The 14,033-nt window shown below is 37.8% G+C and overlaps 1 protein-coding gene across 1 annotated transcript in view; it reads left to right on the top strand.

Moving 5' to 3' along the window:
- The window catches only part of HAS3 (hyaluronan synthase 3), a 36,397-nt gene that overhangs the window by 7,968 nt on the left and 14,396 nt on the right, over nucleotides 1-14,033 (top strand). The window contains exon 2 of the mRNA XM_053692328.1: nucleotides 12,297-12,398. Coding sequence (XP_053548303.1) covers nucleotides 12,297-12,398 — 102 coding nt within the window. The remainder of the gene's footprint in view (nucleotides 1-12,296; nucleotides 12,399-14,033) is intronic.

Below are 14,033 nucleotides of genomic sequence, written 5' to 3' on the forward strand. Positions count from 1 at the left end.
AGTTGTTTAAAATTGCATGCCCTATCTGAATCATGAAAGTTGATTTTTGACTAGACTGTCCCTTTAACCGTTTATTAATAACCTCTTCTACCTCTGTCTGGGAGTGTAATTTCTTCTGCTGGCTTTGTTTACATAACTTTTCCATAGCCAATATACATTTTCAGTATAGGTGGGGATAACACAAGCAAAAGCAGCTAGTTCAAATGGCAAAATAAAGGTAAATTAACAATTTGTAAACAATTTAATACACGCCAGTGGGTACAATGGATAATTGGGATTAAATTAAAGGGGGGGGGGGTTGCAGTGCACTGTCCCTATAAATGTATTCATTTGTGAACTACAGAAGAAAAGGTGGAACTGGTAATAGAAACCTATAAAATCAGTAGAAAATCAAATAACTTATTTACATCTTAACATCATAAATAGAGGAGGATGTGTGAGCTTTGGCACCGCTGCATATGTGCATATTAGTATCACTGTAAGGCACATGCTTTATGTTGACATTACAGAGCATATATATATATCCCCTTTTATTGAACACTGTTAAAGGGACATAAAACACATTATAGTTACACAACTTTCCTGTTGCCTTGCAGTGGATTAATGGGATATGAACCACTTTGAAATGGTAATTTAATATTTAATTCTATGTAATAGAGAAACTTTGTAATCTAATTTCATTTTTTAATGTAAAACCTGCCACTTACACTATTTGAGAGAGCCAGTCCAAACTTGTTACTAACTAAACATTTAGCTAAGACCAATTAGAGATATATGTATCAAGGTTAGTTGTAAAGTCTGCACTTTACACTTCCAGTTCTCAGAATTGGAAAACCCACAATATTCAGGGTTAAATTGCAGCCAAAGGAAGGAAAATAAATAATTTAAGTATATTGCCATTTTTTTTACTATGCATAATTAAGCATTTGATATTACAATCTCAGCTGTGTTTTATGTCCCTTTAAAAAGGTTACCTTCACTAAAGATACATATCTCATGTTAGGAATATTGAGCGCTTAGTTGTAATTGAATTAGGGAATAGAATATGGGTTAAATTGATTAATAAATTCATTGTCAGATAGATTCCCATAGCTTGCATTATGTGGTAAAGTTTATGAATGCCTATGACCTGGGAATATGCATTGTAGACAAAATAACAATAATGTCATTCTGTACAGGGTACATTCATCAGTATTGTTATCACAACAAGATATGCCTTCAAGGTAGTAGTGTATATTTACAGTTTGGCACAGTACACTAAATTAAAGTGATAGTAAATCATAGAGGTTTTGAAACGCTAGGATTTACCAGTGCAACAAATATAGGGGACTTTCAGGCATGAAGTATAAAATACTTCATACTGATAGTTCCTTTATTTTCCTTCATTGTTTGAGAGCCTCAGGCAGCCCATGGCTATTTTCCAGTGAAGTGATCTTAGCCAATAGCGTGCTAGCTATCCGGCAAAATGCCAGCTGGCCCGCACTGCTATTGGCTAAGAGGTGGATACGTCACCTCACTGAAAAAAAGCATTCTGCCGTGGGCTGCCTGAGGTGCTCAGCGCTGCGAACGCTTCAGACAAATCAAGGAACTTTCAGCATATTTTATACTTCATGACTGAAAGTCCCATTTTTTTGTTTCACTGGTAAACCCTAGCGTTTCACAAACACTAGGATTTACTATCACTTTAATGTGGGAGCCAGAATTGCATTAGAAGTTTAATTGCATTGTAATAAATTAACCTCTTAAGGACATATGACGGAATTTTTCCGTCATAAAACAATTGAGCAAACAGAAAGCTGTGTCCTTAAAGGGTTAATAAAAAAATTATATTGTACCATATCTCCAGGAACCTCTGTCATCCATAACATCTGCTGCCAATTCGGAAGCATTACTAAACATTTGTGAAAAGAGGTTTAATGCGGGTGTTTGCGCACATCGGGTTTTTCGCTCGTATTACAAGTTGAAAGTAAATGTGATTACTTGAGCGCAATTTAAGTTAATGCACTTTGGGATATCGCATCCTCAGAGTTCGGGTTGACTGTTTCGAGCAACAATAAAAGTTGCACAAAACACATAAAAAATATATTACAAAGTACAGTTACACTCATAACACCATCTAATAAAAATGATTTAAAAAAATATTGCACAAAAAAGTTATAAGGTTTCAAAAATATGAGGTCTCCAGTAAAAAAAGGCAGACAAAGGGCTTTAACATAGAGATACATTGGTTATGCAAATCTACTATATTTACTGGCCCCTTAAGTAGATGAAAACATGATTATTTTTTTTAGATATATATATATATATATATATATATATATATATACATATATATCGGTAAAGATATATATTATACCAAAAAATAATCATATATATATAGAAATATGTATTTATAAATAAAAAGAACATATTCTGTTATGTGAAAAACATTGGAATTAGGGATGGGCGAATGTGTTTATATTAAAATTTGAATATTAGAACAAATGTTATTTTAGAAATTCGATTTACATAATCGAATGTTGATAAGAACGAATATTCTTAAATATTCTATAATTGAATGCTATTTACAGTTTTCAAATGTTACTTTTGATTTTGAATGTTCATAATTAGATCGAATGTACACATTTGAAATTTCGAATGTAACATTCAGTGTTATACTGTTCAGAAGTTCAATAGTTTATGTGGTAGGGAATTTAGTAAATAGATACATAATAAATACAAATATTTCAATTTGAATGTTTCTATTTCGAATATTGCATAATTTGAATATTACACTTAAAGTGAAGGTCAATTTTCATCAATGAATGCCCGGTTTTTAAAAATACTTTTAAAAACAGGGGAACTTTCATTGATGAAAATTTACATTGCACTGGATTTGTAGAAATACTTACCTTTTACTCCTGCAAAACCGGATCGCCGATCCCAGCCTCAGTTCCTCTGTACTGACGTCAGAAATGACAAAACCGGCTTCCTCCAATCATGGCTTGCACCCCAGAGCGTCCAGCTCGTGATGCCTGGCTGTGATTGGAGGAAGCCAGTTTTGTCATTGCTGTGGTCTACAGCAGGAAGAAGAAGGAGCGGGATAGTCAATCTGGCTTTTCAGGAGTAAAAGGTAAGTATTTCTTCAAATCCAGTGCAATGTTAATTTTCATCAATGAAAGTGCCCCTGTTTTTAAAAGTATTTTTAAAAACCGGGCACTCGTTGATGAAAATTGACCTTCACTTTAAAGAAAGCATTAGAAATATTATTACAAATATATAAATTTGAATATTGCATAATTCGAATCGAATTATTAGAAAAATTTGAATATAATATTACATATAAACAAAGCATTAGAAATACTATTACATTAAACAAATGCTAGAATGTTGTACAAACATTCGAAAATTCGAAATGAACGAACGTGTTAAAATTTGTTTCATTTTTCGATTGTTGCGAAACATTTGCCCATCCCTAATTGGAATGTGAAATATTCATATTTTTATGTCTGGTTAGCACATTTGTGATTGTGTTTGCGCTCGAGTAGGATTTTCCCCCCACTTTTTTGCTCCTCTGTATTCTATGGGATAGTCATATATATCCAGCACAGGGAATGTTTTAAGGTGTGCCAGCGTCCAGGTTCCTGCCAGAACCCACAAATGCAAATGTAGAAACAAAAATGAAGCAGCACCACCAAACAGCGTTTCTTCAAGGTGTTTTATTCAGCTTGAGGAGTAGCCAGACCCAATAAAGTTAAACAACAACGTTTCGGACACAGTCCTTAGTCATGTATGGCTAAACTATACACATAATCATCTTTAAATACCCTCCTAGCCACACCCACACACCTGTGAAGTTTGTACATTCCAAATTAACCCCTTACATACCACTCAAGGTACACAGGTAATTATCAGCAAAAAACATTTCAGTTATTTTCCGGTGAAACACACCAACCTTATATATATTAAAGTATAGTTAAATATACATACATATATCAAGTAAATTAGCAGAACAGAATCCATAATCATCTGTAACAAAAGAGAAAAGGAAGAAATTAAGAAACATTGTATCAAATAATATTTAAAGGCATACAGATAGGTCAAAATCCCTATTCATCCCATTAGGGTGTAATGTCCCCAACTTATTAATCCAGAACATTTCTCTACTCTTAAGGATTTTGGCTCTATCTCCACCCCTTCTAGGAACTGGCACATGCTCTATCACTTGAAATCTTAACTGATTAAGGTTATGTCCAGCAGACAAAAAATGGCACGCTACAGGGGCATCAAGTTTTTTTGTCCTAATACTGCTTTTATGTTGAACCATACGTTCACGGACACTACGGGTGGTCTCTCCGACGTACCCCAATCCACAGGGACATTTAATCAAATAAACCACATATTCTGTGTTGCATGTAAAATAATCCTTAATAGAAAACATATATCCAGTCCTAGGATGACTAAAGGTGGGGCCTTTAATTATGTTATTGCAGTTAGAGCAACCAAGGCATGGGAAATTCCCCCAATTTTTCTTGCCTATATAGCTCTGCACCCCCCTCTTTTTAAGGGGGCCAATATCTGCTCTGACAAGTGAATCTTTAAAATTTCTACCTCTTTTATAGGCCGGCATAAAAGGTTTAGAAAACTCCAAAACATCTGATTCACAGGTCTGTAACACATGCCAATGCTTTAATAAAATTTTCTGAACCTTTAGACTTAAAGGGGAATATTGGCTAACAAAAACCAATCAGATTTTTCTGTCCCCTTTATCTCTCTTTTCTCATTATTCTTTTTAGTTAACAGGGATTGTCTAGTTGTGGCAAGAGCATACTCAAGTTCTGATTCAATTAATTCCTTAGGGTAACCCCTTGCTAAAAACCGATCCCCCATCTCTCTCAATCTTAATTTGGCCAAATTTTCATCAGACACAATCCTTCTGACCCGAAGGAATTGGCTTCTAGGTAAAGATTTGAGAAGAGATGGAGGGTGGGCACTGGTATAGTGGAGGAGGGTGTTACAGTCTGTTTCTTTTTTATATAAATCCACAGATAAGCCCTGTGGAGTTTTTGATACTCGAGTATCCAGAAAAACCACACTCTCCTCACTCCACACCAGTTTGAATTTAATTCTAGTTGTAGCAGAATTTAAATCATTAATAAATTTCTCAAGGGTTCCAATGTCGCCCAACCACACACCAAAAATATCATCTATATAGCGCCACCATGTGGCACCATATAGTAAAAACAATGGATGATTATAAACAAAATATTCCTCAAAGATATTCATATAGATATTTGCGTATGTGGGGGCGACATTGGAACCCATGGCAGTCCCTTGGAGTTGTAGGTAGTAATCATCACCAAATAAAAAATAATTACAACATAATACAATCCTCAATAATTGGATCAAAAATTCTTGTTGTAATGGTGAAAATTTTAAATCTTGACTCAAGCCTAATGCGAGATGAAAGTATATAATGATGCTACATCCAGACTAAACAGTATGCCTCTGTTCCCATCAATAGACAGGTTCTGCAATTTAGTTATAAAATCACTTGTATCCTGAATATAGGAATTGGATAATACCAGTGGTCTCAAAGCCTTATCTAAAAAAATGGAAACTTTAGATAGGATAGAACCCATTCCAGCTACAATGGGGCGTCCAGGGGGGGAAGTTAAGCATTTATGTACTTTAGGAAGTGTGTATAAAACAGGAGTAACTGCCTCTGATTCCAAAAGAAACTTTGCAATATCTTTATCAATTATCCCATTTTTTACAGCAATATTAACACAATTTTCAACCTCTTTCTGAATGTTAAAAACGGGGTTTGTATGCAGTTTTTTATATACAGCAGTATCTGAGTTTTCTAAACCTTTTATGCCGGCCTATAAAAGAGGTAGAAATTTTAAAGATTCACTTGTCAGAGCAGATATTGGCCCCCTTAAAAAGAGGGGGGTGCAGAGCTATATAGGCAAGAAAAATTGGGGGAATTTCCCATGCCTTGGTTGCTCTAACTGCAATAACATAATTAAAGGCCCCACCTTTAGTCATCCTAGGACTGGATATATGTTTTCTATTAAGGATTATTTTACATGCAACACAGAATATGTGGTTTATTTGATTAAATGTCCCTGTGGATTGGGGTACGTCGGAGAGACCACCCGTAGTGTCCGTGAACGTATGGTTCAACATAAAAGCAGTATTAGGACAAAAAAACTTGATGCCCCTGTAGCGTGCCATTTTTTGTCTGCTGGACATAACCTTAATCAGTTAAGATTTCAAGTGATAGAGCATGTGCCAGTTCCTAGAAGGGGTGGAGATAGAGCCAAAATCCTTAAGAGTAGAGAAATGTTCTGGATTAATAAGTTGGGGACATTACACCCTAATGGGATGAATAGGGATTTTGACCTATCTGTATGCCTTTAAATATTATTTGATACAATGTTTCTTAATTTCTTCCTTTTCTCTTTTGTTACAGATGATTATGGATTCTGTTCTGCTAATTTACTTGATATATGTATGTATATTTAACTATACTTTAATATATATAAGGTTGGTGTGTTTCACCGGAAAATAACTGAAATGTTTTTTGCTGATAATTACCTGTGTACCTTGAGTGGTATGTAAGGGGTTAATTTGGAATGTACAAACTTCACAGGTGTGTGGGTGTGGCTAGGAGGGTATTTAAAGATGATTATGTGTATAGTTTAGCCATACATGACTAAGGACTGTGTCCGAAACGTTGTTGTTTAACTTTATTGGGTCTGGCTACTCCTCAAGCTGAATAAAACACCTTGAAGAAACGCTGTTTGGTGGTGCTGCTTCATTTTTGTTTCTACATCTGTATTCTATGGGGGAATACGTTAACTTGCACAATATTCTAAGTTCGGCTTTTTGCACAAATTGGGTTAGGGCTTGTGCGAGAACAGTTTACTTTCAACTTGTAATAAAAGTGCTACCCGATGTACGCAAAAAGCTTATTTCTTGAAGAGGTAGCACCGGAGTGTTAAATACCACTCCACTTGTAATCTGGACCTTAATTGACACACCACCCGGCTGATTTTACTGACCACCCAGCTAAAATGTAAGCCAATATTAACCTCTTAAAGGGACATTAAACACTTTGAGATGGTAATATAACATGATAAATCGTATATATAAAGAAAACTCTGCAGTATACTTTCATTATTTTTTTTTTGTCCCCTTTTCCTGTAAATCCATTATGAAATTGTGAGCTTTTCAGTTCCTGTTAGAAATGGAAGTGCAGTGTTATATTCCACACAGCCATTGGCTGCACACTCTAGAGACCTATTTATAACTGTCCCTAATTGGCCACAGCAGAGAAGGTAATCTAAGTTACAACATGGCCGCTCCCATTGTTTTATAGACACTAAAACTTTACACTTATTTTGCCAATGTTTAAACAACTAATGAAACTTTGAAAAATACATCTGCATGTTATTCCCAGACTAATCTTTTCTTTGAATGCATCATTCTATCTAGCATTTATTTAGTGTTTAATGTCCCTTTAAGGACCAGGAATTTTAGAGAAAAACTTGCCCAAAGTACCAGTAAATGTTTTAGCATTTTTGCTATCACTCTATTTAAACAGAAATAGAGCCTTTATTTTTGTTTTGTTTACCTAGCAAAACGATATATATTTTTAGTAGACAACGCAAGGTATTGATCTAGGCCCATTTTGGTATATTTCATGCCACTGTTTCACCGCCAAATACGATCATATTAAAAAAATTGTTATCTTTTTCACAAACTTTGGGTTTTGTAATAGTACCACACTTGTGAAATTTCCAGCAATGAAGGGGTTAATTAGTTAGCTGGTAAGGTTAATAGTAATATAATGTAGGGGTTACACTCCCACCTACCTGATTTCTCCCAAACAGCTCTCTCTTTTTTGCTGTCTCCATGGTTAGAGTGTCGATGTTATCAAATAGAAGTTAAACCCTTTGCGGTCCTATGTCGGAATATATCCGACAAAGGGTTTTAGCGCATGCGCTCAAATGTCGGATATATTCCGACTGCCTCTTTTTAATTTCACAGCTAAATAACGACATCTAGCGGTGACTTGCTATTTAACTGTGTAATTCAAAAATAATGGTGCGAGAATTAAATAAGACTTGCGGGCCGCACAAGTTAATCATTTAAAGGACCAGAAAGGGTTAATAGCCAAGTACACATATCTGTTGTAAAAATTTATATATTGTACTAACTAATTTGTAGACTATTTCTTTATGCATGGTGGGAATATCTAAGATATTTTGGCGTGTTTTGTACCACATATTATTTCGAATAACACTGGACTAAATTAATAATAATAATAATAATAATAATAAAAAAGAAAGTGTATGTTTTCTCTCTATGCCGGCGAGTTTTTGATAATTGGGCCCATAGTTAATCTAGGAGAGTGGTTATTGGTATGGAGGGGTCATAAGTGCTTGATAACAAAGTAAAACATTGTTTTGACTAAAAAAAGTGTGATTGACATATCTAATTTGCTTCATCCTCTATATCCTTTGTTGAAAAACATACCTAGGTAGGCTCAGGTGCAGCAATGGACTACTGAAAGATAGCTGCTGATTGGTGGCTGCACATATATGCCTCTTGCCATTGGCTCACCTGATGTGTTCAATTAGCTCCCAGTAGCGCATTGTTTCTCCTTCAACAAAGGATTCCAAGAGAATGAAGCGTATTGATAATAGAAGCAAATTGTAAAGTTGATTAAAATTGCATGTTCCATTGGAATCCTGAACAAAATGTTTGGGTTTATGTCCGTTTAATGTACAATGACAAATATGGAACCTCAATATTCTCTCCAGTAAAGTTTTGACTGTATTATTTTAGGAGCAAATCTGAACATACTATCTCTATATTGCATCGTATATACAAGTTAAAAAAACCTCTACATTCATTTCTAATTTGCAGAAAACATAATTTTAGGAAACTGTGCATCTGGTGACTGACATGTGGCCAGAACCTGTGCTTGGTGTGTTGGCACATCCGTTACATTTGCTAAAAAATAATATAAATAGTTGCCGTTTTGTATCTACATCTGTATAGTATTTTTTTTTTTTTTGTTATATAGCCTACAAAATGCATTTATAAAAATAACGCTATCATTACAAGCTAATACCATCCTATAATATAAAAGGCCAAGTGTGTTTGTCTGAAGCTGTCATGCGCAGTAGAGACAGCGCGAGGACAAACACACCTGTCCTTACACAAACTGACCTGATCTGCTGTCCGGTGGGAGTGGGCGGGGTCGGGCAGAGTGGAAAGGCCGGCCGGGATGTAACGCAGGCGTGGTGGGACGTGACGCGGGCGTGGTGATGCATGACGCAGGCATGGTGATGCATGACGCAGGCATGGTGGGGGAGTAGCCAGGTGTGGTCTGTAGAGAGAACGTGCAAAAGAGGGGGGAGACAGAGCAAAAGAGAAGGGGGAGAAAGAGCACAAAAGAGAGGGGGGCAGAAAGAGCACAAAAGAGAGGGGGGAGAAAGAGCACAAAAGAGAGGGGCGAGAAAGAGCACAAAAGAGAGGGGCGAGAGAGAGCACAAAAGAGAGAGGGGAGAGAGCACAAAAGAGGGGGGGGAGAGAGCACAAAAGAGGGGGGGAGAGAGAGCACAAAAGAGAGGGGGGAGAGAGAGAGAGCACAAAAGAGAGGGGGAGAGAGAGCACAAAAAAGAGAGGGGGAGAGAGAGCACAAAAGAGAGGGGGAAAGAGAGCACAAAAGAGAGGGGGGAAGAGTGAGCACAAAAGAGAGGGGGAAGAGTGAGCACAAAAGAGAGGGGGGAGAGAGAGCACAAAAGAGAGGGAGAGAGAGCACAAAAGAGAGGGAGAGAGAGCACAAAAGAGAGGGAGGGAGAGCACAAAAGAGAGGGAGGGAGAGCACAAAAGAGAGGGGGGAGAGCACAAAAGAGAGGGAGGGAGACAGAACAAAAGAGAGGGGGGAGAAAGAGCACAAAAGAGAGGGGGGAGAGAGAGAGCACAAAAGGGAGGGGGAGAGAGCACAAAAGAGAGGGGGACAGAGAGAGAGCACAAAAGAGAGGGGGGAGAGAGAGAGCACGAAAGAGAGGGGGGAGAGAGAGCACAAAAAATAGGGGGAGACAGAGCAAAAGAGAGGGGGAGAAAGAGCACAAAAGATAGGGGCAGAAAGAGCACAAAAGAGAGGGGGCAGAAAGAGCACAAAAGAGAGGGGGGAGAAAGAGCACAAAACAGAGGGGGAGAGAGAGAGCACAAAAGAGAGGGGGAGAGAGAGAGCACAAAAGAGAGGGGGGAGAGAGGGAGCACAAAAGAGAGGGGGACGGAGAGAGAGCACAAAAGAGAGAGCGACGGAGAGAGAGAGCACAAAAAAAGGGGGACAGAGAGAGAGAGCATAAAAGAGAGGGGGGAGACAGAGCAAATGAGAGGGGGGAGAAAGTGCACAAAACAGAGGGGGCAGAAAGAGAACAAAAGAGAGGGGGGGTGAGAGAGCACAAAAGAGAGGGGGAGAGAGAGAACAAAAGAGAGGGGGAGAGAGAGCACAAAAGAGAGGGGGGAGAGAGAGCACAAAAGAGAGGGGGGAGAGAGAGCACAAAAGAGAGGGGGGAGAGAGAGCACAAAAGAGAGGGGGGGAGAGAGAGCAAAAAAGAGAGGGGGGAGAGAGAGCACAAAAGAGAGGGGGGAGAGAGAGCACAAAAGAGAGGGGGGAGAGAGAGCACAAAAGAGAGGGGGGAGGGAGAGCACAAAAGAGAGGGAGGGAGAGAGCACAAAAGATAGGGGGTAGAGAGAGCACAAAAGGGAGGGGGACGGAGAGAGAGAGCACAAAAGAGAGAGTGACGGAGAGAGAGAGAGAACAAAAAAAGGGGGTCAGAGAGAGAGAGAGCACAAAAGAGAGGGGGCGAGAGAGAGAGAGAGCAAGGGGTGGGACCGCTGTATTGAAAAAAATGGCCTGTGTACACAGGCTTTAGGACTATATTTTGTGTTTATTTTTTAATTATTTATGTTTGAGAGAGATCTGCACTGAAAACAGCCAAATATAACGTGGTCGGAAAATTGTACAGAACATAACCATACGATCACTATTTTAACATCAACCTCTGTTTGGGAAAAAAAAATGACGGATATGAAAGTTCTCCATCTAGATGTAGGCTTGGCCGTACGCGTTATGTAGATAGGAAAATGTAACAAGGTAGGGAAATATTACAGAACACAGGCAATTTATATTTAGTGTTCATTTATTTTTTACTACATTATGTGAGCTAGGGTCATAAACAGAATAGCATAGATACTATGCCTATGTTACTCCTAGTCTTACAATTTATCTTATATTTTATGGTTAATTATTTTATTCCTACTCATTTTCTGTATAATATACACAATGGTGCAAAGGGGAAAAAAATAACAAATGTTATCTTTTTAATTATTTATTTAAAACCAAAGGTACAAACTCCTAAATATATGTGTTTAGTAAATGTATATCCACCTCCCTTACCCCAGGGGTGTAAAAAGACCTAATTGGGTACTAGGACAAAAGCTGCAACAGCCCCCCCCCCCCCCCCCCATTTCAACAATGTCCTTTCCAAAGCACTACAAACTCCTAATAGAATAATTCTTCAGGATACCCATAACATACACCCATTTTCCATAGAAATAGAGATGTTTTTCTGTGACTGTGAGTCATAATTCTCTGTTGGTAAGTCCCACCCCTGAGGATATGCACCCTTTGTGTACAAATATGGTGGCAGCTTTTTCCATGCAGCAAGACAGTGTTGGTCATCTTGGAAACCCTGCTACCATATTTGTAAAGACAATTCTATACACTTTTTGTACAGTGAGCCCTGTTTTTCAGGGAACCACTCCTGTTTTGTAAGATAGGCCCTCTAGAGGTGTTGGCCCAGTCCTAGTTGAGATATCTTAGACCCCTGTAGTTATGCTCCTGCCATACCCTATGGTTGCCAGAGCAGTCAGAACAGTGGCTACCAGTAACACAAAGGCTTGTAACTCAAACCTTGGATGCCAGTAACAAGAACCAGTAATTAATCTGGTGGAAGCTACACAGACTCACAGACGTGCAGTTTACTTAGTGGACATGTAATGAAGAGCATTGAAGTCAAAATTAAATTGGAATGATTCAGATAAAGCTTACAATTAAAAATAAATTGTAATTAATTTTTTACTTTAAAATGCACTTCTTTCTCTCTGTACCTTTTTGAAACTTAGCTTTTGTCTTGAGCGCTGTATGGATTGCATTTTTCTAGAAGTTGCAAATGTGTGATCTGTGTGATACAGCTGACCATATAAATCTGCTTTTCCTGTTATAGGTCTGTGATTCAGACACCGTATTGGACCCAGTGTGTACTGCAGAGATGCTACGCATTCTGGAGGAAGACCCTTTAGTGGGGGGAGTTGGAGGAGATGTACAGGTAAAGCTTATAATACAGTAATTTTACCACTATTGCATTAAAGGGACAGTGTACACCAAAAGAAGAGTATGCACAGATACTGATCTAAAAACCCTGTATAAAACCTTTTAAAAACATAGTTATAAGCTCCCAGTTTAGCACTGTTGATGAGGTAGTCTGGGACACCCACTGAAAGGGGCTGAGAAAGCAGGAACAGCAGACCCTCCCCTGCATATGAAAAGAAGACAGATTACTCAAACAGAAGCAGCAGGAATCTGTAGACTTCAGTCTACATCTGATACTTTGGGGGCTTGGTTATGAGTCTGTAAATCAGCACAATGTTTTTTAAAAATAAGCAAAACTATACATTGTTACAAAAACACTCCCAGGTGGGCTATATAAATGAATCATCTACAAAACATTTATTAACTAAGTTGATTACACTGAGGCTTCAGAGCAGTAAAGTCAATTTTTTTTCTTTAATTATTCAAATAGAGCTTATCAAATTTAAATAAGTTTACAAAGAAAAACATAATTTATGTAAGAACTTACCTGATAAATTCATTTCTTTCATATTAACAAGAGTCCATGAGCTAGTGACGTATGGGATATACATTCCTACCAGGAGGGGCAAAGTTTCCCAAACCTTAAAATGCCTATAAATACACCCCTCACCACACCCACAAATCAGTTTAACGAATAGCCAAGAAGTGGGGTGATAAGAAAAAAGTGCGAAGCATATAAAATAAGGAATTGGAATAATTGTGCTTTATACAAAAAAATCATAACCACCACAAAAAAGGGTGGGCCTCATGGACTCTTGTTAATATGAAAGAAATGAATTTATCAGGTAAGTTCTTACATAAATTATGTTTTCTTTCATGTAATTAACAAGAGTCCATGAGCTAGTGACGTATGGGATAATGACTACCCAAGATGTGGATCTTTCCACACAAGAGTCACTAGAGAGGGAGGGATAAAATAAAGACAGCCAATTCCTGCTGAAAATAATCCACACCCAAAATAAAGTTTAACAAAAAACATAAGCAGAAGATTCAAACTGAAACCGCTGCCTGAAGAACTTTTCTACCAAAAACTGCTTCAGAAGAAGAAAACACATCAAAATGGTAGAATTTAGTAAAAGTATGCAAAGAGGACCAAGTTGCTGCTTTGCAGATCTGGTCAACCGAAGCTTCATTCCTAAACGCCCAGGAAGTAGATACTGACCTAGTAGAATGAGCTGTAATTCTTTGAGGCGGAGTTTTACCCGACTCAACATAGGCAAGATGAATTAAAGATTTCAACCAAGATGCCAAAGAAATGGCAGAAGCTTTCTGGCCTTTCCTAGAACCGGAAAAGATAACAAATAGACTAGAAGTCTTACGGAAAGATTTCGTAGCTTCAACATAATATTTCAAAGCTCTAACAACATCCAAAGAATGCAATGATTTCTCCTTAGAATTCTTAGGATTAGGACATAATGAAGGAACCACAATTTCTCTACTAATGTTGTTGGAATTCACAACTTTAGGTAAAAATTCAAAAGAAGTTCGCAACACCGCCTTATCCTGATGAAAAATCAGAAAAGGAGACTCACACGAAAGAGCAGATAATTCAGAAACTCTTCTAGCAGAAGAGATGGCCAAAAGGAACAAA

Source organism: Bombina bombina, chromosome 1, assembly GCF_027579735.1.
Source record: "Bombina bombina isolate aBomBom1 chromosome 1, aBomBom1.pri, whole genome shotgun sequence".
In the NCBI taxonomy this organism is placed as follows: Eukaryota; Metazoa; Chordata; class Amphibia; order Anura; family Bombinatoridae; genus Bombina; species Bombina bombina.